At 42.3% G+C, this 24,446-nt stretch overlaps 2 protein-coding genes across 2 annotated transcripts; both read left to right on the top strand.

Annotated features, from left to right (window-relative positions):
- Positions 1–7,391: 7,391 nt before the first annotated feature.
- LOC125291730 lies at positions 7,392–11,750 on the top strand. The gene is made up of 5 exons (XM_048238581.1): positions 7,392–7,471; positions 10,321–10,800; positions 11,006–11,107; positions 11,239–11,283; positions 11,619–11,750. The coding sequence occupies exons 1-5, from the start codon at positions 7,405–7,407 to the stop codon at positions 11,693–11,695; spliced, it is 771 nt and encodes a 256-aa protein (XP_048094538.1). The 5' UTR covers positions 7,392–7,404; the 3' UTR covers positions 11,696–11,750.
- Positions 11,751–13,726: 1,976 nt separating this feature from the next.
- On the top strand, positions 13,727–20,665 carry LOC125292258. Its single transcript, XM_048239472.1, has 8 exons — positions 13,727–13,741; positions 14,217–14,294; positions 14,544–14,740; positions 14,857–14,909; positions 17,058–17,504; positions 17,612–17,722; positions 18,096–18,152; positions 18,540–20,665. Exons 1-8 carry the CDS (start codon positions 13,727–13,729, stop codon positions 18,806–18,808), a joined length of 1,227 nt encoding a protein of 408 aa, XP_048095429.1. The 3' UTR covers positions 18,809–20,665.
- Positions 20,666–24,446: the final 3,781 nt, after the last annotated feature.

Below are 24,446 nucleotides of genomic sequence, written 5' to 3'. Positions count from 1 at the left end.
CAGAGAGCAGAGGTTGGTTATAGGGCGGTGGCATATGTAGATGTCCATACAGAGGTGAAGTGTGATGTGTAAGATCAGAGAGCAGAGGTTGGTTATAGGGCGGTGGCATATGTAGATGTCCATACAGAGGTGAAGTGTGATGTGTGAGATCAGAGGTTGGTTAGAGCAGAGGTGTAGATGTTGGTTATAGATCAGAGAGAGCAGAGGGTTGGTTATAAAGCATGTGTAGATGTGTCCCTCGTAAGCGCTGATGTGTAAGATCAGAGAGCAGAGGTTGGTTATAGAGGCAGGTGGCATGTGTAGATGTGTCCCCCGTGGCGCTGATGTGTGAGATCAGAGAGCAGAGGTTGGTTATAGGGCGGTGGCATGTGTAGATGTGTCCTCGTAGCGCTGATGTGTGAGATCAGAGAGCAGAGGTTGGTTATAGGGCGGTGGCATGTGTAGATGTGTCCTCGTAGCGCTGATGTGTGAGATCAGAGAGCAGAGGTTGGTTATCAGGCGGTGGCATGTGTAGATGTGTCCGTAGTAAGTGTGAGATCAGATGATGTGTGAGATCAGAGAGCAGAGGTTGGTTATCAGAGAGCAGGCGGTGGCATGTGTAGATGTGTCCCTCGTAGCGCTGATGTGTGAGATCAGAGAGCAGAGGTTGGTTATGGGGCAGAGGTTGTGGCATGTGTAGATGTGTCCTCGTGATGTGTGAATCCTGATGTGTGAGATCAGAGAGCAGAGGTTGGTTATCAGGGGTTGGTTTATCAGCGGCATGTGTAGATGTGTCCTCGTAGCGCTGATGTGTGAGATCAGAGAGCAGAGGTTGGTTATGGGGCGGTGGCATGTGTAGATGTGTCCTCGTAGCGCTGATGTGTGAGATCAGAGAGCAGAGGTTGGTTATGGGGCGGTGGCATGTGTAGATGTGTCCTCGTAGCGCTGATGTGTGAGATCAGAGAGCAGAGGTTGGTTATAGGGCGGTGGCATGTGTAGATGTGTCCTCGTAGCGCTGATGTGTGAGATCAGAGAGCAGAGGTTGGTTATAGGGCGGTGGCATGTGTAGATGTGTCCTCGTAGCGCTGATGTGTGAGATCAGAGAGCAGAGGTTGGTTATAAAGCGGTGGCATGTGTAGATGTGTCCCTCGTGGCGCTGATGTGTGAGATCAGAGAGCAGAGGTTGGTTATGGGGGCGGTGGCATGTGTAGATGTGTCCCCGTGGTGTAGATGTGTCCTGATGTGTGTGAGATCAGAGAGCAGAGGTTGGTTATGGGGCGGTGGCATGTGTAGATGTGTCCTCGTAGCGCTGATGTGTGAGATCAGAGAGCAGAGGTTGGTTATGGGGCGGTGGCATGTGTAGATGTGTTTTCATGGCGCGTAAAGAGCGTGGGCGGAAGACCTCGACAATTGGCCGGGGAGGGTCATGTCAGTTTTCAAAATGCTGCTGGAGGGTCGTTGAAAATTATAGCGCAGGCAGGGGAGGGTCATGTAACTCTTGATCGAAGCACTCAAAATCCCTCCGGTGATCCCGTTTATAAATAACGAACGGTCCCTAAGTTTCACAGACATAGACAGAGAACATGATGTGACCTACCTTGACAAGATTGTGAGCATATGTTGTGCACTTGCAAATGTGTCTGAATCTGTGGTGCTGGGGATGTACAGTAAACTGATGTGACTGGCTACAGATGTGCTCAACCAGCAAATAAACCTGTGACTCACTTCTTGCTTGTTGTGACATTACTTTTGATCATTTTGATCACTCACTATTATAATGCGATCACATTCTGTTTCTCTTTACAGATCAAGCATCCACCCATTCTAACTTGAGTTTCCACCCAACCAGATATTTGTTCTGGTGTGTTTGATATGAATGGCCTACCCATGTTTCATATCCCTGATTGCTACAGATACTTAATACTAATGATGGGGAAGAGAACAATGCTGGTTTAACAACTGTTTATTCATAAATAAGATAGCACAGTATCAGCTACTACTATTTACTCATTTCACAGTCTCCTCACTAAGGTTTTTTTCTTTTTTGGGCATTGATTACTTTTTGACAGCTGGGACATACCCACTGTTTTGAGACCTTTTTCATGGGAAGGCAGGTTTGGTGAAACTTTTTAACTGAACAAAAACCTGATGCACAGACCAACATGTTCCCTGCTTCTGGCTCACGGCAGTAGCACCACTGTTGTTGACTATAATCAGCTGCTGCTGCTGGTTTTGGCGCAGAAAAGTACTTGGCTAGCAGCTCTGGAATGATACATTTTTTAAAGAAGTCACGAGCACATTCCAATTCTTTGTCAAAGAATGCCACATCAGGTGTGATGCGTTCAACAAATGGTGAAGTGCTTCCCCTTTCAGTCCACAGAATAAATTCACAATATGGTTTGTCAGTAACAAATAGCTGCATCTGCACTTGATGATAGTATGCATGGTCCCGCTTCAGTCTAATTTTTTCTTGTGCATCTTTTTCAAGGCAAAAGTGAGCAACAGAATTTTCTGCCTCATTAACAGAAAGGTCCTTTACAGAAAATGGGCACTTAATTTCTATGACACCTGAACCACAGCAGCTGCAGGAAACATATCCATCAGGTGAGGCCCCAATAAATGGGTGCAGGGGTGAAATCCTGAATCCAGCTGTTTCTACCATGACATCCGTGTGTGAGAGGCAATGCTGCATTTCATAGTATTTTCTTGCCAATTCCTCGTGCTGGCATCCCCATCTGAAGAAACAACAATAACATTAGTTTTGGACAATAGTAATGCCACCCCGCACTGGTACCTCCCTGCACTTTCAAAAGGATACTACTTGGTTTTACACTCCTGCTTTTTTAGAATAGTACTTCCTGGATTTACCCTCCCTGTTCTTTTACATACATCACATTCACTTGACCATCTGGAAATGACATTTTTACACATAGGAGCAGATACACACTGCATGCCCTATTTTACCCTAATCCTTCTATGTTAATGAATACCTGGTAGCCTCACTGGTGAAACTATGGGACTTTGGGTAGCATATTTGTCTTATCAGAGACACTGCAGGCTTTCTAATATCTGTCTTTGTGGCTGCTCTCAAGGTAGATGGGGCAGCCGTGGCCCACTGGTTAGCACTCTGGACTTGTAACCGGAGGGTTGCCGGTTTGAGCCCCGACCAGTGGGCTGCGGCTGAAGTGCCCTTGAGCAAGGCACCTAACCCCTCACTGCTCCCGGCGAAGCCATTGTAGCAGGCAGCTCCCTGCGCCCGGGATTAGTGTGTGCTTCACCTCACTGTGTGTACACTGTGTGCTGTTTGTGTTTCACTAATTCACCGATTGGGTTAAATGCAGAGACCAAATTTCCCTCACGGGATCAAAAGAGTATAAACACTTAGATCCTGTTACCCTGCCACTCCTTTGCTCAAACCAGGTTTTGGACTTGGACTGGGCCCGGGTCTCCTCCTCTACAATATCACTCTGAAAACATGACGATCCAAACTGTTACACATAACATTTTAAGTTAGCACAGACTGTACACATGCAGTACATGATAGATTTTAGATTTCAGTTATTAGCTCCTGTTATTTTAAACAAAATAAAATGTTCTGTACCTGTTCTTTGGTCACAGTTATGTCTTCAAATAAAAAGCTTCTGCTCGATCTTGGTCACAGTTATGTCTTCAAATAGTGCTTCTGCTCGATCTTGTAGCTCTGCCAGGTTGAGGTCTCTTGCCTGCTTGTCATACAGGTTGGTGAGGGGTTCTGGTAGATCCAGCATGACAGCCTTTGGCACATAGGATGCTGCATACTCTTTGACAACAGACAGGACTACTGGTTTGATGATCTGCTCCTCTTGTATGCGGCATTGGGAGAGGTTGTTATAGAGTTGGGCTTGCTCAGCAGCGGTCAGAGGTGGGAAAGCTGGGGGGGCAGAATGACCTTTCGAAGATTGTCCTTTTTTATATTGTTGAGAGTTGTTAAAAATTATGTCTTTGCCCTGCTGATACTCCACTTTCTTTACAGAGTCCTCACTTGGGGTGGCCCACTTGCACTTCTTAGATGTTACAGCTATCGCTTCATTTCTGCCATTGTTATGCTGCCATATGCTGAACTACACAGCTGACACATGGGAGCAGCTCTCACCAAGTCCAGCTGTGCCATGGCAGTGGGCTCCCAAGACAACCCCATCATTCCTCACCACCATCCATGGCTTTAACTGCGGGTCATTAAGCCTTTGGGAATGATTAACCTATAAGTTACATGAAATTAAAAATGTCATCAAACATCAAAGATACAAACTAGCTACAGATAGCCGCAGACGCACCACGGTAGCTAGCCAAGCTAACATAAACAAACAACCCGGACCCCTACTAGCCATGCTAACATTACACTACCGATTAAACTGGGACACTTACCCTTCCAGTAATGATAAAGCATTTTTTTGCTTGAAGATTCCACAGCTGGATGTTTGTTACAAAGCCACACTGAGTCCATTTGTAACCCTCCAAACTTTTGTAGGCTTTTATAGAGTCACCCGAGAAGGACGATGGAAAGTTTATCAGGTAGTCATATATATCCGGATACTGCAGATCTGGGACGTCTTTTTCAGCGGAGATACTTGTGAAAAGCACCCCGGGGGCATTGTATGGGTCGGTAATATTTAATCTATTTATTTTTTTAATATAAAGCTCAATGTCATTCGAATTAAAGTGAGATAAGTACTCCGATGGTTTGAAAGCTTCGGCGCTGGCGCTGGTCATTTTTACTGCCAAAATGGTGTTCCGAACACTGGTAGTCACGTGGGGTCCGGATCTCTATACAGGCATTGTTTCTGCAGAGCAGAGTCTTGTACAGGTTACAGATAGGCCTGTAGTTTACAGATAGGCCTGTAGGTTACAGATAGGCCTGTAGGTTAGAGATAGACCTGTTGGCTATGAGCACACACCATACGGGCATTGTTTCTGCAGAGCAGAGTCTTGTACAGGTTACAGATAGGCCTGTAGGTTACAGATAGACCTGTAGGTTACAGATAGGCCTGTAGTTTACAGATAGGCCTGTAGGTTACAGATAGGCCTGTAGTTTACAGATAGACCTGTTGGCTATGAGCACACATGTGAATAAGAGTGTGGAAATGCCCTCTCACCTGCTGTAGTCTTCAGAGCAGACCAAACCGAGAATGAGGCAAACCGAGAATGAGGAGAGACAAAAACACCCCAAGAGATGGCTGTCACGATGTGGTTTTCTCACGTGGTCTGTTTTTAACATTTCTCTGTCCTCCCTCCCTTCCTCCAGTCTGAGCCCCTCCTTCTAATTAATTTTGTGAAGGAACGATAGGAGCATGGCCTCTCCCATTCCTCCATCCTCCTAGCGGTGATTATAACACGACTATTTAAAAAGGTAGTCTCATTGATGAGGTAATGCCCGGAAATATACTTGTGACACTGTAATGGGGAACCCGCCCCCCATAAAACCATATATAATAAAAGGAATGTGTTGGAAACAACAAAAACTGTGTTGTCCCTATCTGAACACAGAGATATGTTTAAAAAAAATAAAATAACGCAAGCTGTGTTGTTTTCAACACAGATTGTGTATCAAATAACAAAAGTAATGTGTTGGAAACAACACAATCTGTGTTGTCTCTATCTAGACATGGGGAGGTGTTAAAAAACAACACATTTGTTTGAAGAGTGTAGGCCCACATTTGCTAGGCCCCAAAATTGACAGAGATTATGTATCTGCATATAATATATATATATATATATATGTGTATTTAATATATATATATATATGTGTGTGTATTTAATATATATATATATATATGTGTGTGTATTTAATATATATATATATATGTGTGTGTATTTAATATATATATATATATATATATATATATGTGTGTATTTAATATATATATATATATATGTGTGTGTATTTAATATATATATATATATATGTGTGTGTATTTAATAAATATGTTATTTTCTCCAGCATTTCTCTTCTTCCTTTGACCTGCAGTTATGATAAACACATTATTATTATACAGGATTATTTAAGATGGCATCCTGTTAGTAAAATGAAGATGGTAAGCCCACATTTGCTAGGCCTCAAAATTGACTGAGATCCCCAGCACTTCTCTTGTTCTTCTGGCCTAGAAAAGTAATGTGGCTAGTTGGTAACAGGAACAAATATGTGATAGCACTGGGCCCAGACAAAGTAGCAGATTCACCCTTTCAGTAGTTTGTTCATTCTTAACTCGTATCAGTTGACATGTTCTGATATTCTTTGGATGTTGTTTCAGTGTGGGGTGGGGGTGGGAATGGAAGGTCCTTCATTTCTCCATTTACAGGGTAGCAACACATGCCACTGCAAGACCTTTTAATGGAGAATGTATGTGTGTGTGTGTGTGTGTGTTATGACAGATACACTGAGGAAGGAGTTCAGAAAGGGGAGCTTTATGTTGAGACCAAGAGGTCATGTTTGTGTGTGTGTGTGTGTGTGTGTGTTTCCAATACACAGACACAGACATGTGAATTTTCCTTATTCACCTGGCGGCCATTACGAGTCTGAGGGGTACACTTGCCATTACACCTCAGTCCAGCAGATGGTGGTGGTAATGCACTCCGTTTGTAAACAGCCAAAAAAACCTCACTGAAGAAGAAGAACACACAAATCAACCCTTCTTCTTTTTCGGTGAGATTTTTTTTTTGACTGACACTTTCCAACTCAGACAAGTTTACTGGATCGCTACATATGTAGAGATGTTGCTCCGGTAAATTGCATTACAACAACATAACAGTGGTCTCACACACACGTTTCTTGGTATTTTATGCCCCCAACGTTGTCTTCAAGGCAGCGCTGCCTGGAAGGCACTAGGGTCAGGCATAGGTTAAGGTTAGGGTTAGGGTTGGGGTTAGGTTTAGAATTAGGGGCCTTCAGCGGTGGCAGCGCTGCCTGGAAGATGACGTTGGGGGCATAAAACACCATCGAACGACACACACACACACCGGCACAGACACTGTTGATGAACTACAGAACCACATCACGCCATCAGTGTGCGATTCCTCATTTGGTTTGTTTGTTTCACTCTGATGTTCCTTCAGCGCATGCGCTTATTAGGTCCTCCACCAATATAAGCGCGGAAACCGGAAACCGCGGCCTTTTTTTCTTTTTGTTACCGAGAGACACAAGTGTGAGTTTCACTCTGACTTCATTGACCTTTCAAATATAACAAGCATAACACTTCCTGAGGAGTTTAGGTTCTTGTGGAGTTCCTTTTGTTATACTTCCTTGTGAAGAGGGTCGGGACTCAGACTTATGCTAAACACAATATGTATTTGTCTGTATGTGTGTGTGTATTTGCCTGTATGTGTGTGTGTGTGTGTGTGTGTGTGTGGGGGACAGGCCCTTATCTTGCTTTGTTTTGCGTTGCTTTCAGGATGCTCCACTGGCGTAACACCGTGCTGCTGGTGGCTGCGGAGCTGCTCTCGTTGACCACATGCTCTGGTGAGTCTTCATTCTCCGTCCGATTCTAAAATGGGTCTCCATGAAAGCTTGTGACTCTGTGAGGAGTATGTGTGCAATATTGTCAATTGATATTCAATATTGCCTGTTGAATGTATTCTTTTTTTATTTGTATTTCTGTGTGTGTGTGTGTGTGTGTGTGTGTGTGTGCGTGTGTGTGCGTGTGTGCATGTGTGTTTGTGAGTGTGTAGCTACTTGGTTGCCGTGGTGAATACATTTCACTCCCTAAACAGTGTGTGTGTTTAATTGTGTGTGTCTGTTTGTGTGTGTGTGTGTGTGTGTGTGTGTGTGTGTGTGTGTGTGTGTGTGTGTGTGTGTGTGTGTGTGTATTCTGTAAAAACTCATGGTTTAATACTGAACATTTCATTCTTAGGAAACTTGACTTGTAAAGTAGAATCAAATAAAGTAAATCAAATGTGAGTTTGTTTATGTTTATGTGTGTATGTTTGTTTGTGTTTGAGTGTGTGTGTGTTTGTCACACCCTGAATGGCTTGTGTTTCTTTGTCTTGGTGTGTGAAGCAATATGAATATGAAACCATGGTTCTGTGCTTGTGTTTGCAATGAAATAAGAAGTGAAAGCAGACAAGCAGTGGCAGAGGGAGAGAGATGACTGTACAAGATTATGTCATCATCACACACACACACACACACACACATGCACACACAGTGTTGGGAGGGTTACTTTCAAAACGTATTCCGTTACAGAATACAGAATACATGCCCAAAAATTTAATTTGTAACGTATTCCGTTACGTTACTCAATCTGAGTAACGTATTCTGAATACTTAGATTACTTCTGCATTGAATTGCATTTTATAAGCGTAGGAATGCGGTCATCAAATCCTGCTTAGGCCTACTAAACAGGCCTATTCTGGTGTGTTCTTTTGTTCCAAATGGCTGAAGTGTTAGGCCCACATAGGAGAATGTAAAGTCAACTAAGCTACCTGATACAACTTTAAAATAGCAAGGTGACCACTAAAACTAAAGCAGGCGACTAGGCTAATTAGCCAGAAATTATAATTAAGGTGTGCCTGTGAGATTTTTCGGTGGCATCAACCCAGTACAAGTGAGGGGCGCATATGACAGGTGGAACGCAAATGACCTGTAAATGTAAACACTATAGGCTACTGTATATCAGTGCTCTCAAAATTAACGTGATCGCGTAATGACAATCAAAAACCGCACGTTAAAATATGCTACTCGCAAGAATAATTCTTCAGAGGCTGCACCAAAATTAATTGTAAAACGTAAATGTAGATCTAATTGGAAAAAAAATAATCCATAAAGCTATTTTAAGTTAGAATAAAAAACGTAGAATGCAGTGCCTATTTTAGAGATTGGTTTTATTGTAGGTCTAAATCAACACGTGAACTAGGCTTTGTTTATTGATTAGCAAACTGTGTAACCGATTGGCTGAAGTAGCCAGAGCGGTACAAAATATGACCGCCGCCTAGTCCATCACATTTTTTCCACAAAAATAAGCCACGCTTGTCAAATTGTGTTAATTTCCTACATTGTTCCTTTTTTGTGTGTTTGTAATTGAGTGTGTGCAGAATGTGTGGTTGTTTTTTGTGTATATGTGTTTTGTGTGTGTTTTTTGTGTGTGTGTGTGTGTGTGTGTCGTGTGTGTGTGTGTGTGCTTATGTATGTAGGTGTGTTTGTATGGGTGCATGTGTGTATGTGTATGTGTGTTTATGTGTCTGTGTGCGTGTTTGTGCATGTCCTGTGTGTGCATGTGTAGTGTGTGTGTGTTTATGTGTCTTTGTGTGTGTGTGTGTTTTTATGTGTGTGTGTATGTGTTTGTATGTCTCTATGTATGTGTACATAAATAAAGCAAATCAGGGAACCACCCACTCTTTGCGATAAGTGCCATGGGATCTTTAACAACCATGGTGAGTTAGGACCTCAATTTAACATTCATGCAAAGGAAAACATCTCCTGCAGTACAGTGTCGCTGTCACTGCAATAGGACATTGGGATTGATATTTGTTACCAAAACATGATTAGTTCATAGATTTCAAATGTAAAATACATTTTATACAACCCCACCCCCATCTTGCTTGTTCATAATTCTGAGATGAATTCTTGAATTGTGTGCAGGTGTGCGTGTACGTGTACATGTTTATGTGTGTGTGTGTGTGTGTGTGTGTGTGTGTGTATGTGTGTGTGTGTGTGTGTGCACGTGCGTACATGTGCTTGTGGGTGTGCCTGTGTGTGTGCATGTGCATCCATGCGCACATATGTCTACTGTGTGTGTATGTGTCATACGTATGATTACTGTGAATGTATGTGTGTGTGTGTGAATATCTGTTTATGCACATGTGTGCATATGGAATGGGTTAACATGACCCCTGGAGGCAAACATATTCAAAAAATTGATCATCCTAGGCCCTACGGTTCTCAAGATATTCACAGAAAACTCTGTTGGTGTATGGTCACTAAATGTACACATAAATTAATTTATTGTATGGCCCCCCATGAACGAAAGTCCACGAACTTGGCATGCATTCAGAGGGTGTCATAATGATTCTACACTTTCAATTTCGTGCAGTTTTGACCATGTCAGCCAGAGATATTGTGGAGATTATTGATTACAACACCTCATTTTTACTTTTTCATTTTTAACTAGGTGGCACTATACATGAAATGAGTGGTTATGGAATGGGTTGACATGGCCCCTTAAGATCAACATACAAAAAAAGGTGGTCCTCCTAAACCCTACGGTCCTCGAGATATTCACAGAAAACTATGTCCGCCCTACCCTCCTTTCGGGGGTCCAGTCCGGGGGCTACAGATTAAAACAATGGTTCCATGCTATCCTGTGTCTACAGGTGGGGTTGGAGTTGTTACCCATGAAGAACCGCAGCAGTATCCAGGTCAAGAGGTCACTGAGCACCAGTCTGCACCCAACACTTCCACTGGCCTCCCCGCAGACCAGCCACTGCAGGTGGCTCTGGGCCAGACGGTTTTGCTTCCTTGTCTTCTACCATACCTCCCCACCTCTCTGAATGAGGTCCGTGTGTACTGGTCCACCAAAGACAACAGCCAGGTGGAGAAGATCTATAAGCGCCCAGTGGAGGTGGTTCACGTCTTCAACAAAGGCCATGAGGAGTTTATGCATCAGTCCTCCGCTTACCACAACAGGACCCGGCTCTTCACCAATCAGCTGCAGTTTGGCAACTTCAGCCTGGAGTTACGCAACGTCTCTGAGCACGACAACCTCACCACCTTTCAGTGTCTTGCACTTTATGATGGAATTATAGGTCCTAAATTCCTGAACAATGTTTCTTTGCTGATATTGCATAAAGATGGTAAGGAATATCATGCTTTATTGCCTTATTAGCTGTAGTTCTGCAGTCAATATAGACTCATCTAGACACATATAAACACATACAGTATATACAGGGTATAAATTGCTCAGATGCACCTACAGTACACATGATAACTGGTGATAGCAAGTGTCTGTATAGCCTACCTGTTTTATGGGGACTGTACTTCTGTGTTTGTCTCCCAAAGATGGTTTTGAGAATAAGTCAAGAGCTCTCCCTACTGATAGCAGGGTGTATTGGTTCATCAGTATCCCAGCAGCGGTTGGTATTTCCCTGGTGCTGCTACTCGGTAAGGTTTTGGGGTTTGTTTTGCTTTGCTTTAAAGACATCCTGTGAAAGTTATTTATCTTCATATATAAACTTCAAAATCATGCCAGGTTAATGTTGGATGTGTGTTATGAACTTTGTGTTTCTGCCCAGCTGCAAGAAATAAGTGCAACTCTTCACCCCGAGATAACAATACTGGTGAGTGTTTCATTCATTATTCTTCCAAATCCATGATGTCCTAATTCCATCTTGTTTCACTACATACCAACCTGTACAGAACTGCACAATCATTAAATCTACCTTGATGTGTCAGCATGTTTTTTTATGTTACAATGGCATTGTATAATGATGATGTAATGTTATTGTTTTGCTCCTTTTGTGTGATTTTGACGGGCTTCCATGCAGCCTGGAATCAGTGTACTGGTTCTGTTCAATAAAACAGAATACAAATGTTACCGTAGCATGTGCAATAATGCCAGTGTGGCAACGTGTGTTAATGTGTTGTTCTGTTATTGTGTGCTTTTGCCTTACAGACCCAGAGCGTGGTGAGGTACCTCAGCATGGCCACTGGGTGGCAGAAGAGTCCACGGTCGAGCTGGAGATGAGATAAGAGTGTGGCGGAAAGAGAGAGAGGGAGAGAGAGGAGGATGGAGGAAAGAGAGAGAGAGAGGGAGAGAGATGAGGAAGGAGGAGAGAGAGGAGAGAGAGGAGGAAGGAGGAGAAGAGGAAAGAGAGGGAGAATAGAATGGAGAAGAGGAAAAGGGGGGAGGAAGAGGAAGGAGGACAGAAAGTTGGAGAGAGTGAGTAGAGGGAAATGGAGAAGTGGAAAGAAAGGTACAATAAGAGGACAATGGAGGAGTGGAAAAGAGAGAGAGAGGAATGGAGGAGGGAGGAGAGAGGGGAGGAGAGAGAGGGGGAAGAGGAGAATGGGGAGTGGAGGGGGAACTGGAGGACAGTTCTCATTCTTATTCTTAGTAGATACAGCACAGAGGAAGATCACCAGGAAACACAATCAAAACATATTATTATTATATTATTATATAAATATATTATTATTATTATTATTATTATTATTATTATTATTATTATTATTATGGGAGTAGTAGGTCAAAATAGTAAACACAGTAGGGCAAGTAGATTACATCACTGTCAAATGATTCCTGTCCATGATCACATGGTTACAGTGAGGGCTAGACATGCCCAAACATGCCATGAGGTCATCAAAAGTAATGCAGCAGTGTGTGTGTGGCGCCATCTCGTGGAGAGAGAGAAATACTGCACATGAAATTGGAGGGCACTTCCACAGAAAATGGACTTTCTTACTCCTTAGATCTTTACAAAATATATAGTATAAATATATAGTATTTTATTTGTGTTTTATGTCGATATGCAGTGCTGAAAGATCAGTGATACTGTATATCCAGTTCCACAGATTCTAGCCATTTCTCATGTCCCTTTAGCAGTTGGATTCAACTCCACTGTAATTAAAGAATCCTTTGTTACTCCTAAAGAGTACTTTCATGACTATTGTTTTTTCATTATATACCCAACATGTTCTTCTGTTATGAGCCTTCTGTGTGTGTTTTTTTTTTAGGCCTTAATTTTGAGGTATTGATGGAATATCAGCTATGGAATTGTTGTGACATATCTTTATGTCAATCTATCTTTCATTATGGGTCAATCTATTAGTCAATATGTCAATGTCAATCATTAAATACATCATAATGTGTGTCAGTCTGGTCAATGAATGTGTCAATATATGTTTCTCTTTATCTAGCTTTCATTCTCCATAATGAACAGCAGTTTACCTGCCCAACTGTAAAGACCTATTCATTGGTTAACAATGAATGAATTTAATTTCACTTAAAAACAGCATTTGTGTTTTTGCAAATCTGCCATTCGATTCATTTCTGATATGGGTTGGAGATGGTAGTAGGTCCACATTGCAAGGCCCCAAATTGAACAAGGTTTAACACACATTGCAAGGCCCCAAATTGAACAAGGTTTAACACACATTATACAGCAATTGGGTTCTATGGAACTATTTATTTGTTTCTGATTGGCCGAGAGACATTCCATGAGTTGGAATATCCCTGGACATTTCAACTCAGACTTTGCACAGCTAATAATAAATCACTCCGCGATACAATGTGAAGATTTGACACAATGTTCTCATCCCAGCTCTCCACTATTTTAAGCAATGGGTTACTCCTTAGCAAACCATAACGAAACAGTGCTTCACCACATCTGTGGATTAAGCCACACAGTCAACTCAATGTAAGTAAGATAAACGAGGATGCTAATTGTTCTCAGTTTTGCCAGCATTGTGTATACTATGATTGTCACTTGGAGGAGACTTGTAGATAACTAACGTTAGCATAGTTAGCTAACCGCTGCTAACGTGCTAGCATCGTCACGTCAGGCTGTGCACAGTAGTGTAACATTTATTCACCATAAATTAATAAAGTTGAGTGGTTCTGCAATGTAGGCTATGTTTCCGTTTTTTTGCAGTACCATGTCCCTTACATGACATGGCCCAGTGTCCTTGTAACATGCATGCAGCAAACCTAGATATGAATGTGATTTCAGCCCGACTTTCAACATTTCTTTCAAGAAGACAAGTAAACCACAAAGACCGTAAATGAGGATCTGGAATGTTGGTTACCTAGCAACCAAGACGCTGTCTATTGAAAAGGGAACTTCGCTTTTTGATGCGTAAGAACGATGGCTTTTAAATTAACATTTTTAAACAATGGGTGTTTTCAGATTATTTAGTTTGTGAGTTTGTGGTAGAATTATTTTATGTAAAAAGCAATATATAGCACTTTATGGATCGTGGGATTGGTTGTGGATATTCCCACGGCTGTTGTTGCCTGGCTTCCACTGCCTCCGCCTGCATGCGGGTCAACAACAATGGGGAATATCCATGACCAACCCCACTCTCACTCCTGCTATATTGCTTAATTGCAAGGCCCCAAATTGAACAAGGTTTAACACACATTGCAAGGCCCCAAATTGAACAAGGTTTAACACACATTGCAAAGCCCCAAATTGAACATTTTCAGTGTGTTTAATCCTCTGTGTGTTTAACACACATCTCAAGTGTGTTTTCTTCTCTGTTGTGTCCTCAGCTCAACCCCCTCAACTCGCTACCACACCGATGGCCACAGAAAGTGCCCAACCCCATAGCTTCCCTCTTTACCAGCATGGTCTCAATCAAAATCACAAAACACACACACACAGACACACACACACACACACACACACACACACACACACACACACAGAGAGACACACACACACACACACAGAGAGAGAGAGAGACGCACACACACACGCACACGCACACATCATTTTGCATAGACACTTGCTAATCAGAGCACTAACCGCAGGTCTTCAGGGACGTGTTTCTTCTGTTCTTGTTGTGTCTGTTTGTCCCCGTTCAGCACTAACTGCAGGTCTTCAGGGACATGTTTCTTCTGTTCTCGTTGTCTCTGTTTGTCCCCTATTTGCCCCCGTTGAGCTCCTCCCACACCGAGGGCCACAGAAAGTGTCACAATCTGCAGCTTCCTTCTCTTGGAACAGCAGTCGCGCTGTGCAGGCGTGCTCGTTGCAGCTCCGCAGCACAGTCTCTGGCCTCAGAGTCACCAGGCAGGTTGGGTTGGGCTTTATTCTGATCTTCTTGCTGTGCTATAGACCCTTTCAAGAGAGTGTGTGTGTGTGTGTGTGAGTTTGTGCTTGTGAATGTGGTTTGTTTTGCTTTACTTTCAGCATGTTCTCCTGCCGGAAGTCTGTGCTACTGTTCCTGATGATCGCGTATTCAGGTGAGACTTTCCATTCTCAGTTCGTTTCTCAAATTAGTCAACATGAGAATATGCAACTGTGTGTGCGTGAGAGAGAGAGAGAGAGAGTTGCAGAGTGATTCTTATCTGAGTTTGGCTTGGCTTGTGTGTTTGTGTGTGTTTTATTTGTGACGGTTTGTGAGTGGGTGTGTTCTGTAAACCATGTTACAGAAACATGGCGGATAATGAGCACGTGTGGAGCTGTAGTGTGAGTGCGTCCGGATATGTGTGCACGTGTGTGTGTGTGAGTGCGTATGTGTGTGTGTGTGAGAGAGAGAGTGCGTCTGGATGTGTGTGCACGCGTGTGTGTGTGTGAGAGAGAGAGAGTGTCCGGATGTGTGTAAACGTGTGTGTGTGTGTGAGAGAGAGAGTGCGTCTGGATGTGTGCGCACATGTGTGTGTGTGTGTGTGTGTGAGAGAGAGAGTGCCTCTGGATGTGTGTACATGCACATATATGCGTGTGTGAGTGCGTATGTGTGTATGTGTGTGTGTGTGTGTGTGTGTGTGAGAGAGTCCATCCGAATGTTTGTGCCCTTACGTAGGTATGGAGTTGAAGTGTGAGTGCGTTAGAATATGTGTGCATGCACGTACATGTGTGTGTGTGTGTGTGTGTGTGTCTGTGTGTGCGCGAACGTACCTGTGTGTGTGTGTTTGTACATGTGTCTGTCTGCATATTTTTAGTTTTTTTCTGGGGGCGGGGTTGATAATTGCTTATTGAACGTGTTCTTTGACAAAGGAAAAGGGAACATTACAGCTGCTAACATGATAACTGCTAGCATTACAGCTGCTAGCATTACAGCTGCTAACATGATAACTGCTAGCCTGAGGAAAATCCAGACCCTGATAATCTAGAAAGATTAAGGGTCTGGCAAAGAGCAATGTAATGGCCCAACTCGAGGGGCGGCAACAAGCATGCATTTAAAAATCTCACTGCACGCAATTGGATAACACTAGGCCATGTTTACTTTGAATGATTTCGGACTTCGACGCAATGGGATAACACTACGACCAATGTGTACAGTCCTCCAACGTTGCAGCAGTTTAGCTGGTTCCCAGAAATGTTGGGGAAAAAGTAATGTGCATCATTGCTCTGTGCCAGAGTGTCTCGCAGAGACAATTCCATTGTGCTCTCGCGAGAACTCTGGATTTCCAGGGTAGAGAACTACGGCATTCCCCTTTGAGATACGGACAGGGCACATAGAGATAGATAGATACAGTAGATAGATAGATACTTTATTGATCCCAAAGGGGAAATTCAATTCATTGCAAACATTGTGGTTAATTATGGTTGATATGTATTTATCTTCAGAAGGGAAAACAACAACAACAACAACAACAAGAAACAAAACATAAATGTATTGCTATGCATTTGTAGCCAAGCAAAACAAAGCATGCACAGCTTTGCAGCTGCTTCCACTGAGTATCAGGACACAAATCTGTGGTCCGTCTTGAGTAAGTATAAGTATAAGTATAAGTATATATAATCTTTTGATCCTGTGAGGGAAATTTGGTCTCTGCATTCATCCCAATCAATTAGTGAAACACACTCAGCACACAGTGAACACACAGTGAGGTGAAGCACACACTAATCCCGGCGCAGTGAGCTGCCTGCAACAACAGCGGCGCTTGGGGAGCAGTGAGGGACTTTGTGCCTTGCTCAAGGGCACTTCAGCCGTGCCTATTGATCGGGTTCGACCCTTGCAGCCCTCCGGTTACAAGTCCGAAGCGCTGACCAGTAGGCCATGGCTGCCCCCCTTATGTCCTCACACACACACTCAGCAGCACATGACTATATATATATATATATATATATATATACATGACTAACATGAGATGTGATGATGTGTACAGGACGTGTCTGAACTCAGGATACAGTTATCTCCCCAACAGTATGTCCAGTTACCCATGAGGCCTTACACCAGCATATGGCCCCAGAGGTGCAGCCACAGACCACAAAGGACACTGCAGCCCCTAAAGCCCCTGCAGGCCCTAAAGCCCCATGGTTTTGTGCTTGTGTTTGTGTCTGTGAAAGACAATGAAATAAGAAGTGAAAGCAGCGGGAGAGAGGATGCCTCCATCACGTCATCACTCACACCCTCAGTACATTTGAGATGTTATCTGTGTCCACAGGTGGGGTTGGAGCACTTACCCATGAGGCCTTGCACCAGCATACAGCCCCAGAGGTGCAGCCACAGACGACGAAAGACACTGCAGCCCCTAAAGCCCCTAAAGCCCTGCAGTTGCTCGCGACTCTCGGCCAGACCGCTCTCCTGCCCTGCGACCTCCCAGACCCCCCTCCCTCTCTGCGTGACCTCCGGCTCTTCTGGCAAACAGCCAAAAGACACGAGGTGGTTCACGTCTTCATCAAAGGCCGGGAAGAGTTTGAACATCAGTCCCCTGCCTACCATAACAAGACCCGGCTCTTCACCAGTCAGCTGCAGTTTGGCAACTTCAGCCTGGAGTTACGCAACGTCTCTGAGCACGACAACCTCACCACCTTTCAGTGTGTTGTATGTTATGGCAGCCTGGACTGTAAGACAACACTGATTGACCTGTGGACAGTGGAGAGAAAAGATGGTGAGTAAGAGCTCTCTTACGTTTCACACATCACCTCCTTATGCAATGACTTGATATTGATATTGCGTCATTGACATTGACAGTACTACTGTATTGGTGTCCCACAGATGGTGGCAAGGAAGAGTCAGTAGCGCCCCCTGCTGACAGGAGGGTGTGGCACATCGGTATCCCAGCAACTGCTTGTCTGTTGGGGCTACTGATACTGACCTTTATTATCTGTAAGTGTTTCTGGGTTGTTTTGCTCTGCTACAGATTTACTTACTTCCCAAATGTACATAAGCTTCTTCAACATGTATAACATGAGCTAGATTTATTTTGAGATCTTGCCCACGTGTCATATGTGAAATGTTAAAACCATATATGGATGTCACGGCTAGTAATGAAGCACTGCTTATCTAATGTAATTAGTGTCATTGGCAAAACAAAGAAAAAAAAAATATATATATATGCCAGATGGAGTGTCGTACTTGCCAGCATTCTCGTATAAGATTAATAACACTTGGATATATTTAATTTTTTTGCAGTGAGGTCACTTACATGCTGTGACAAGATTGCACAAGGTTAATGATCAAATATATCGTTTATCTTTAGGCCTCTGTCTAGGCACTGGGAACAAAAGCAGCTCATCATCCCCATACAACAGCACTGGTATGATGTGTATTCCTTCTTCATCAGATGCATAACATATTTACATTCTATTAAATCCCATAGCAACATATAGAGAACTGTACAAATTATCAAAGTGACCACCATGATTTTAATGTTATCACGTCGGTGTATGATAATGATGTCGTTATTGGTTTGCTGTTATTGTGTGATTTTGACTGAGAGACCTGTTAGTCATGGGATGAGTACTGTGATCATTAGTATTCAACAGACAAGTGCTTCCCATGAAGTCTTATACGAATGACCACTGGTTCTGTTAAACCATCTGTTAAAACACTTGTAAAACATCTCTTTGATCTGTACAGTTTACTAATTTTGTGTTTTTGTTTTGTTGGGTCTTTGTTGTTGCTGTATGGTTTTGATTGACAGACCCAGAGCGTGGTAAGGGGCCTCAGAATGACCATCTGATGGCAGAAGAGTCCACAGTGGAGCTGGAGATGAGAGAGGAGGATGGAGGAGAAAGAAAGAGGGAGAGAGAGGAGGATGGAGGAGCGAGAGAACAGAAGCAGGATGGAGGAGGGAGAGGACCATGGCAGTGGAGCACCGCTCTCTGTCCCTGCAGAACGGACACAGTGGAGGACAAGAACAACAACAACAACAACAGCAACGGGAGAAGCATCTCCGCCTTACCTGTGTGAGAAACAACCCTAGATATTAGCTATGACACGCAACACATAATGACATTATTATATATTATATATACCAGAGCAAGCTAGGCTTCTCTATAGAAATGTTACTATACGTACGGTTTCCCAAAACACTGAAGACTGTTTGATTGAATTGAATGTCATTTCCAACATTTGAAGGTCCCCCTTGTCTTCATATTACTGCTGCCACAAAAACATGACATAATGGGTGTTCATTTTCTTGTTTTGACGTATAATAAGCTGGGCAATGTTGAGATATGTTTCCCTACGTATACTGACCAGCAGATTATGCATTACCCCTCACATTATAAAGATAATCATATTAAAGAAGAATAATAGTAAAGATAACAATTAATAATAATAATAATAATAATAATAACAATAATTATAAGAAGAAGAAGAAGGTCGCTCAGAGAGTGCAGAAGTCCTCCAAGGCCATGCAACTGAGTACCTGTGTGCAGTTGACAACCCTCAGCTAGACCAACAGCCTGGTCTCTGCTGAATTACTGTACTTAAACAGGCATGGGCTTGGTCAGTACCATTCTACTGCTAAGGTTTCCTGCCATTCAGACCATCTGTAAAATAGACATAGTTTCATCATTCAGTTAATTCGATGTCACTGACACTATATTACTGAAACTCCAAAGCCTCTCTTCTGGGTAAGTTTGTATATAGATTTCAAAAACTCACAACTGACAAGTGTCCTACCTGTTATTTACATTTTTACACCACACAAGTCAGAATGTCTAAGGTCTTTGCTTCTGGTAAATCTGGGCCTCCAGTATGTGCTCTCACAGCTTCTAGTGATCAGAGAAACCATGTTTATATATATATATATATATATAATACACATATACATATACTGCAGCAGTATTAAGACAGTAGCACAAATATTAATATCTTTAGGCTGTCCATGATTCATGGTCAAACAGGTTTATCAGGTTCTTCCTGTGACCAAGCTACAACTAGTTTTTTGCATAATCCTGAATAGAGATAAACAAGCTAACTGCACATAAATCATGACCTCCTTATTAGCAGAAATGATGATGATGGTGATGATGATGACAGTGGTGCACAGAGAATATGTTAACACTCTGGAAGGTTTTTGTAAAAAAGAAAAAAAAAAGGTTTCTATTGCGAATGCATTGGATATATTGACTCGCCCCTTTATCATATAACTGCCAGACATGCCCAGACAAGCCCAGACATGCCTTCTAGCCAATGACGTGTTCTGGGTTATGAGTGTAATGCAGCACAGGAGCATTGTTCTGAGTTATGAGTGTAATGCAGCACTGGAGTGCCCCCTCGTGGAGAGGAGGGACACTGTATTTGAGTTGGATGAGTGTTGTACAAATGAAATGAATGATAAAAACTTTATTGTGTTTTTGTTTCAAAACCATGTTAATCCACTAGTATCCTACCTCCCTTCAGGTCTTGCTTCAAAAGTGGAGCAACTTACCCCTTTATAGTATAAACAATGTAGCGTGTTTGGCAGACTTTTTTAAGTTTACGTTTTTCAGACATATACTTTTTGATTTGTTGTCTTTTGGGAAGCGATGGAAACTGAACCATCATTGACAAGAACACTTCGATTTCAGTTTAGTATATAAAAACAAAATGACATTTTAGCCACTGAATACGTTCATTCCAGTGATATGTACAACCACAAACATCATGTTGTCCCTGAGCTCCGTAACGACATATCATAAAGGTTTGCAACTTTACACAGTAAATAATAATCAGAGAAATTGCACAGAAAATGTGCATGCTGTGATAACTACTGTATGTGCATGCTGTGATAACTATGTGCATGATGTGATAACTATGTGCATGATGTGATGTGCATGCTGTGATAACTATGTGCATGATGTGATGTGCATGCTGTGATAACTATGTGCATGCTGTGATAACTATGTGCATGATGTGATGTGCATGCTGTGATAACTATGTGCATGCTGTGATAACTACAGTATGTGCATGCTGTGATAACTATCAATTGTGTTTTACAGCTAATCCTTTCGAGCCAATCTTTTTATTTTCAAAATGTGTTGAAGATTCAAGTTAGGTCCATTGTAAGGGGCATGCTAAAACACATCCTTCCCCACTGAATAAAGGCTTTTAAAACAATGTGTTGAAGATTCAAGTTATGTCCATTGTAAGGGGCTTGCTAAAACACATCCTTCCCCACTGAATAAAGGCTTTTAAAACAATGTGTTGAAGATTCAAGTTATGTCCATTGTAAGGGGCATGCTAAAACACATCCTTCCCCACTGAATAAAGGCTTTTAAAACAATGTGTTGAAGATTCAAGTTAGGTCCATTGTAAGGGGCATGCTAAAACACATCCTTCCCCACTGAATAAAGGCTTTTAAAACAATGTGTTGAAGATTCAAGTTAGGTCCATTGTAAGGGGCATGCTAAAACACATCCTTCCCCACTGAATAAAGGCTTTTAAAACAATGTGTTGAAGATTCAAGTTAGGTCCATTGTAAGGGGCATGCTAAAACACATCCTTCCCCACTGAATAAAGGCTTTTAAAACAATGTGTTGAAGATTCAAGTTAGGTCCATTGTAAGGGGCATGCTAAAACACATCCTTCCCCACTGAATAAAGGCTTTTAAAACAATGTGTTGAAGATTCAAGTTAGGTCCATTGTAAGGGGCATGCTAAAACACATCCTTCCCCACTGAATAAAGGCTTTTAAAACAATGTGTTGAAGATTCAAGTTAGGTCCATTGTAAGGGGCTAAAACACATCCTTCCCCACTGAATAAAGGCTTTTAAAACAATGTGTTGAAGATTCAAGTTAGGTCCATTGTAAGGGGCTGCTAAAACACATCCTTCCCCACTGAATAAAGGCTTTTAAAACAATGTGTTGAAGATTCAAGTTATGTCCATTGTAAGGGGCTAAAACACATCCTTCCCCACTGAATAAAGGCTTTTAAAACAATGTGTTGAAGATTCAAGTTATGTCCATTGTAAGGGGCTAAAACACATCCTTCCCCACTGAATAAAGGCTTTTAAAACAAGTGTCTTGTTTGGTTTCTTCTTTGTGCAACATATGACATTTGGCAACACATGCTGAATATTCAATTCAATGAGGAAATGAACAGAATCTATTGCAATTGAACTTAAAGTATAAGTAAGTATAAGTATAAGTATATTTCAACCAGAAAGACTCGGTAGACAGAATAGAATCAGTTAACAATTTAATGAGTAAAGGAACGGCTTGGATACAAGCATGATAGAGTCCTGAATAGGTAACAGTCTTTTGGCGTAGGGCCCGCCTCGATCCGTCCCAGCGATGAGCGGATCTTGTCTCCCTGCCGATGGATGAAGGCAGGGCGGGAGCCTACCCCCACGACAGGCAGACGGGATCAACTGGTGGCGGTGGCTGAAGGAAGATGATGTGGTAGGCAGACCATGCCCGATGGACGTGGACTGCTGGCAGAGGTGGCTGGAGGGGAGGTGGAGGGGACGTCAAAGTCGGCGTACTGAGAAGCAAAAGCAGTGTTAGGTGGAACATATTTAAAGAGCCCACTGAATTCCTATAGGCTAGCGCTGATTGAATGAGTGAATGATCAGATTGCAGGGCTTTCCCGAAAAGTAGGCAAAGCTAAGATTGGCTCCATGTAAGCATGGGAGGAGTAAAGGCTACACTACGAGTCTTCCTAGTAGAACTTTCGCTGAAGCTATCATACACTCTTTTGATCCCGTGAGGGAAATTTGGTCTCTGCATTTATCCCAATCCATCCTAACCAGTAGGCCACGGCTGCCCAAAATGAGCACCCTGTCCCTATTGTACACTTACTTGATTGTTGAGTAGTTTTCCATCTGACTGGAAGTGGAGTACCAGTAGGCTGGGTTTCGCCCTGAAGCTCAGGCTGGAAAACCTGCACATTTATCTCTCCTGCTTCTTGTCCACGTTTGCTGGAACCAATCACAAACTGGCTTATCCACCAGGCACACCCGGATTGTTGGTCTGATTGGTTGAAGGACTATCCAAATGTGTACAGAGTCATTTTGAACTACGCCCATTGATCATGCCTCTTGTGGAGTAGATATACAGCGCAGACTCACCAGACTAAAGTTCAATCTCAAAAGATTGAGCTTAGTGTGGTGATAGCCAGGCCAGAGTACCAGACAAATACACAAACTATATTGACAAAGATTGCTAACAAGCATTTATCAGCCACAACTGAGCCAATGTTGGGAAGGCTTTTGGTGAGCTTGTATTGTAAGAAAATAAGTTTTACCACAGTTTTGTGTTTTTTATAAAAAAGTTTCATTTAAAATGGCTAGAAGAGCAACAATCTCAGGGTGGTCTCTCTGGGGTTCCATAGTGAAGGCCAAGTGTATTGTGGGGAGAAGGTGTGAAATCCAAAGGCAGGATATGGGGAGCAGATTTGTTGGAATCAGCAGGAAGACCAACAAACAGTTACAAACACTGATATACATCAACTGCTGCTAGGAGATTACACATTTCACATAGAACAGCAAGAATCAACAGATGCTCACTGAACATCGAGATCTATTTCCTGTATCCTGAGGCGATATGCAGTCTCAGCACAGAAAGACATTAATGAAGGATGGATGTCAAGGATGGATGTAAGAAACCAACTGAATGTTTATCTTGTTTAGTCATATTTTTTAGTGATTTCGGTGGAGATATTAACAGGGATCCCACTGGTCATGGAATATCATGGAAAGTCAGGGAATTGTATAATATTTGAGGCAAAGTAATGGAATATCAGGTAAATTGTATGTACAAGTTCAAAATATGCTTACCAAAATAAATTAATTTAAACATATTTCCACACAGAAATTGTGTATATGGCTATCAGCTTTACTGTTTGCTTGAGTGGTTGTGATTAGCCTAACTTTGTTTAAGCCTAGTCAATGCCCTTTTATTCATCCATTTACTTAAAAAAAAAATCTTGAATGCTGCATCCAGCTTATATTTGAATAGATGGCTACAATATATTTAATAGATTTAGAGTAGAATAATGTATATGCACTGTATATGTGGAACCCAACATATATTTGGATATCTTGCATGGAAGTTTATGCTGAATATATTTAATTATATGCAGAAAATATAAGAAAGTGGCCAATATTGAATATTTACTCAAATTTTGAAATATATTGATAAATACATGGAAATATATTTATTTAACATACATGTGCTTATACTGGAATATGTTCAAGCTGCATACAGTATATGTGGAAATGTTATTTTTCTGCATGGCTTACGCGGCTGCTCAGCAATCTTTGGTTAGTATATTGTACCATTCATTATAAAGAAGATTTGACTAGGGGCTATCCCAGGGGCTGTGTTCTATATGACAGTAGCATGGTGTGTGTGTGTGTGTGCCTCAAGGCAATATCACATCCATGGACGGATTATGAACTTGCTGGCCCCTGGGCCCAGATGTATTAAGGGCCTTCCACTAATTGTTGCATATAGGGGGGGGGGTCACGCCTTCATCAAAGGCCAGGAGGAGTTTAAACATCAGTCCCTGTCCTACCACAACAGGACCAGGTGCCAGATGTTAAAGGTGCTCTAAGCGATGCCACACATTTTTTAGGCTAAAACATTTTATGTCACTTACTGCAAACATCACCTAACCA

The sequence above is a fragment of the Alosa alosa genome, chromosome 3, assembly GCF_017589495.1.
Source record: "Alosa alosa isolate M-15738 ecotype Scorff River chromosome 3, AALO_Geno_1.1, whole genome shotgun sequence".
NCBI classification, from domain to species: domain Eukaryota; kingdom Metazoa; phylum Chordata; class Actinopteri; order Clupeiformes; family Clupeidae; genus Alosa; species Alosa alosa.
The sequence above is the reverse complement of the archived record's forward strand: the minus strand, read 5'-3'. Positions and strand labels throughout refer to the sequence as shown.

What these genes read in the sequence shown, in the direction of transcription:
- LOC125292258 (XM_048239472.1), top strand. An exon ending in GATACTGACCTTTATTATCT is followed by an intron (nt 17,723 to 18,095) that starts GTAAGTGTTTCT and finishes GTTTATCTTTAG; the next exon opens with GCCTCTGTCTAGGCACTGGG. An exon ending in ATCCCCATACAACAGCACTG is followed by an intron (nt 18,153 to 18,539) that starts GTATGATGTGTA and finishes TTTGATTGACAG; the next exon opens with ACCCAGAGCGTGGTAAGGGG.
- LOC125291730 (XM_048238581.1), top strand. Translation starts at nt 7,405, where the DNA reads ATGCTCCACTGGCGTAACACCGTGCTGCTGGTGGCTGCGGAGCTGCTC. An exon ending in CTCGTTGACCACATGCTCTG is followed by an intron (nt 7,472 to 10,320) that starts GTGAGTCTTCAT and finishes CTGTGTCTACAG; the next exon opens with GTGGGGTTGGAGTTGTTACC. An exon ending in TTCCCTGGTGCTGCTACTCG is followed by an intron (nt 11,108 to 11,238) that starts GTAAGGTTTTGG and finishes GTTTCTGCCCAG; the next exon opens with CTGCAAGAAATAAGTGCAAC.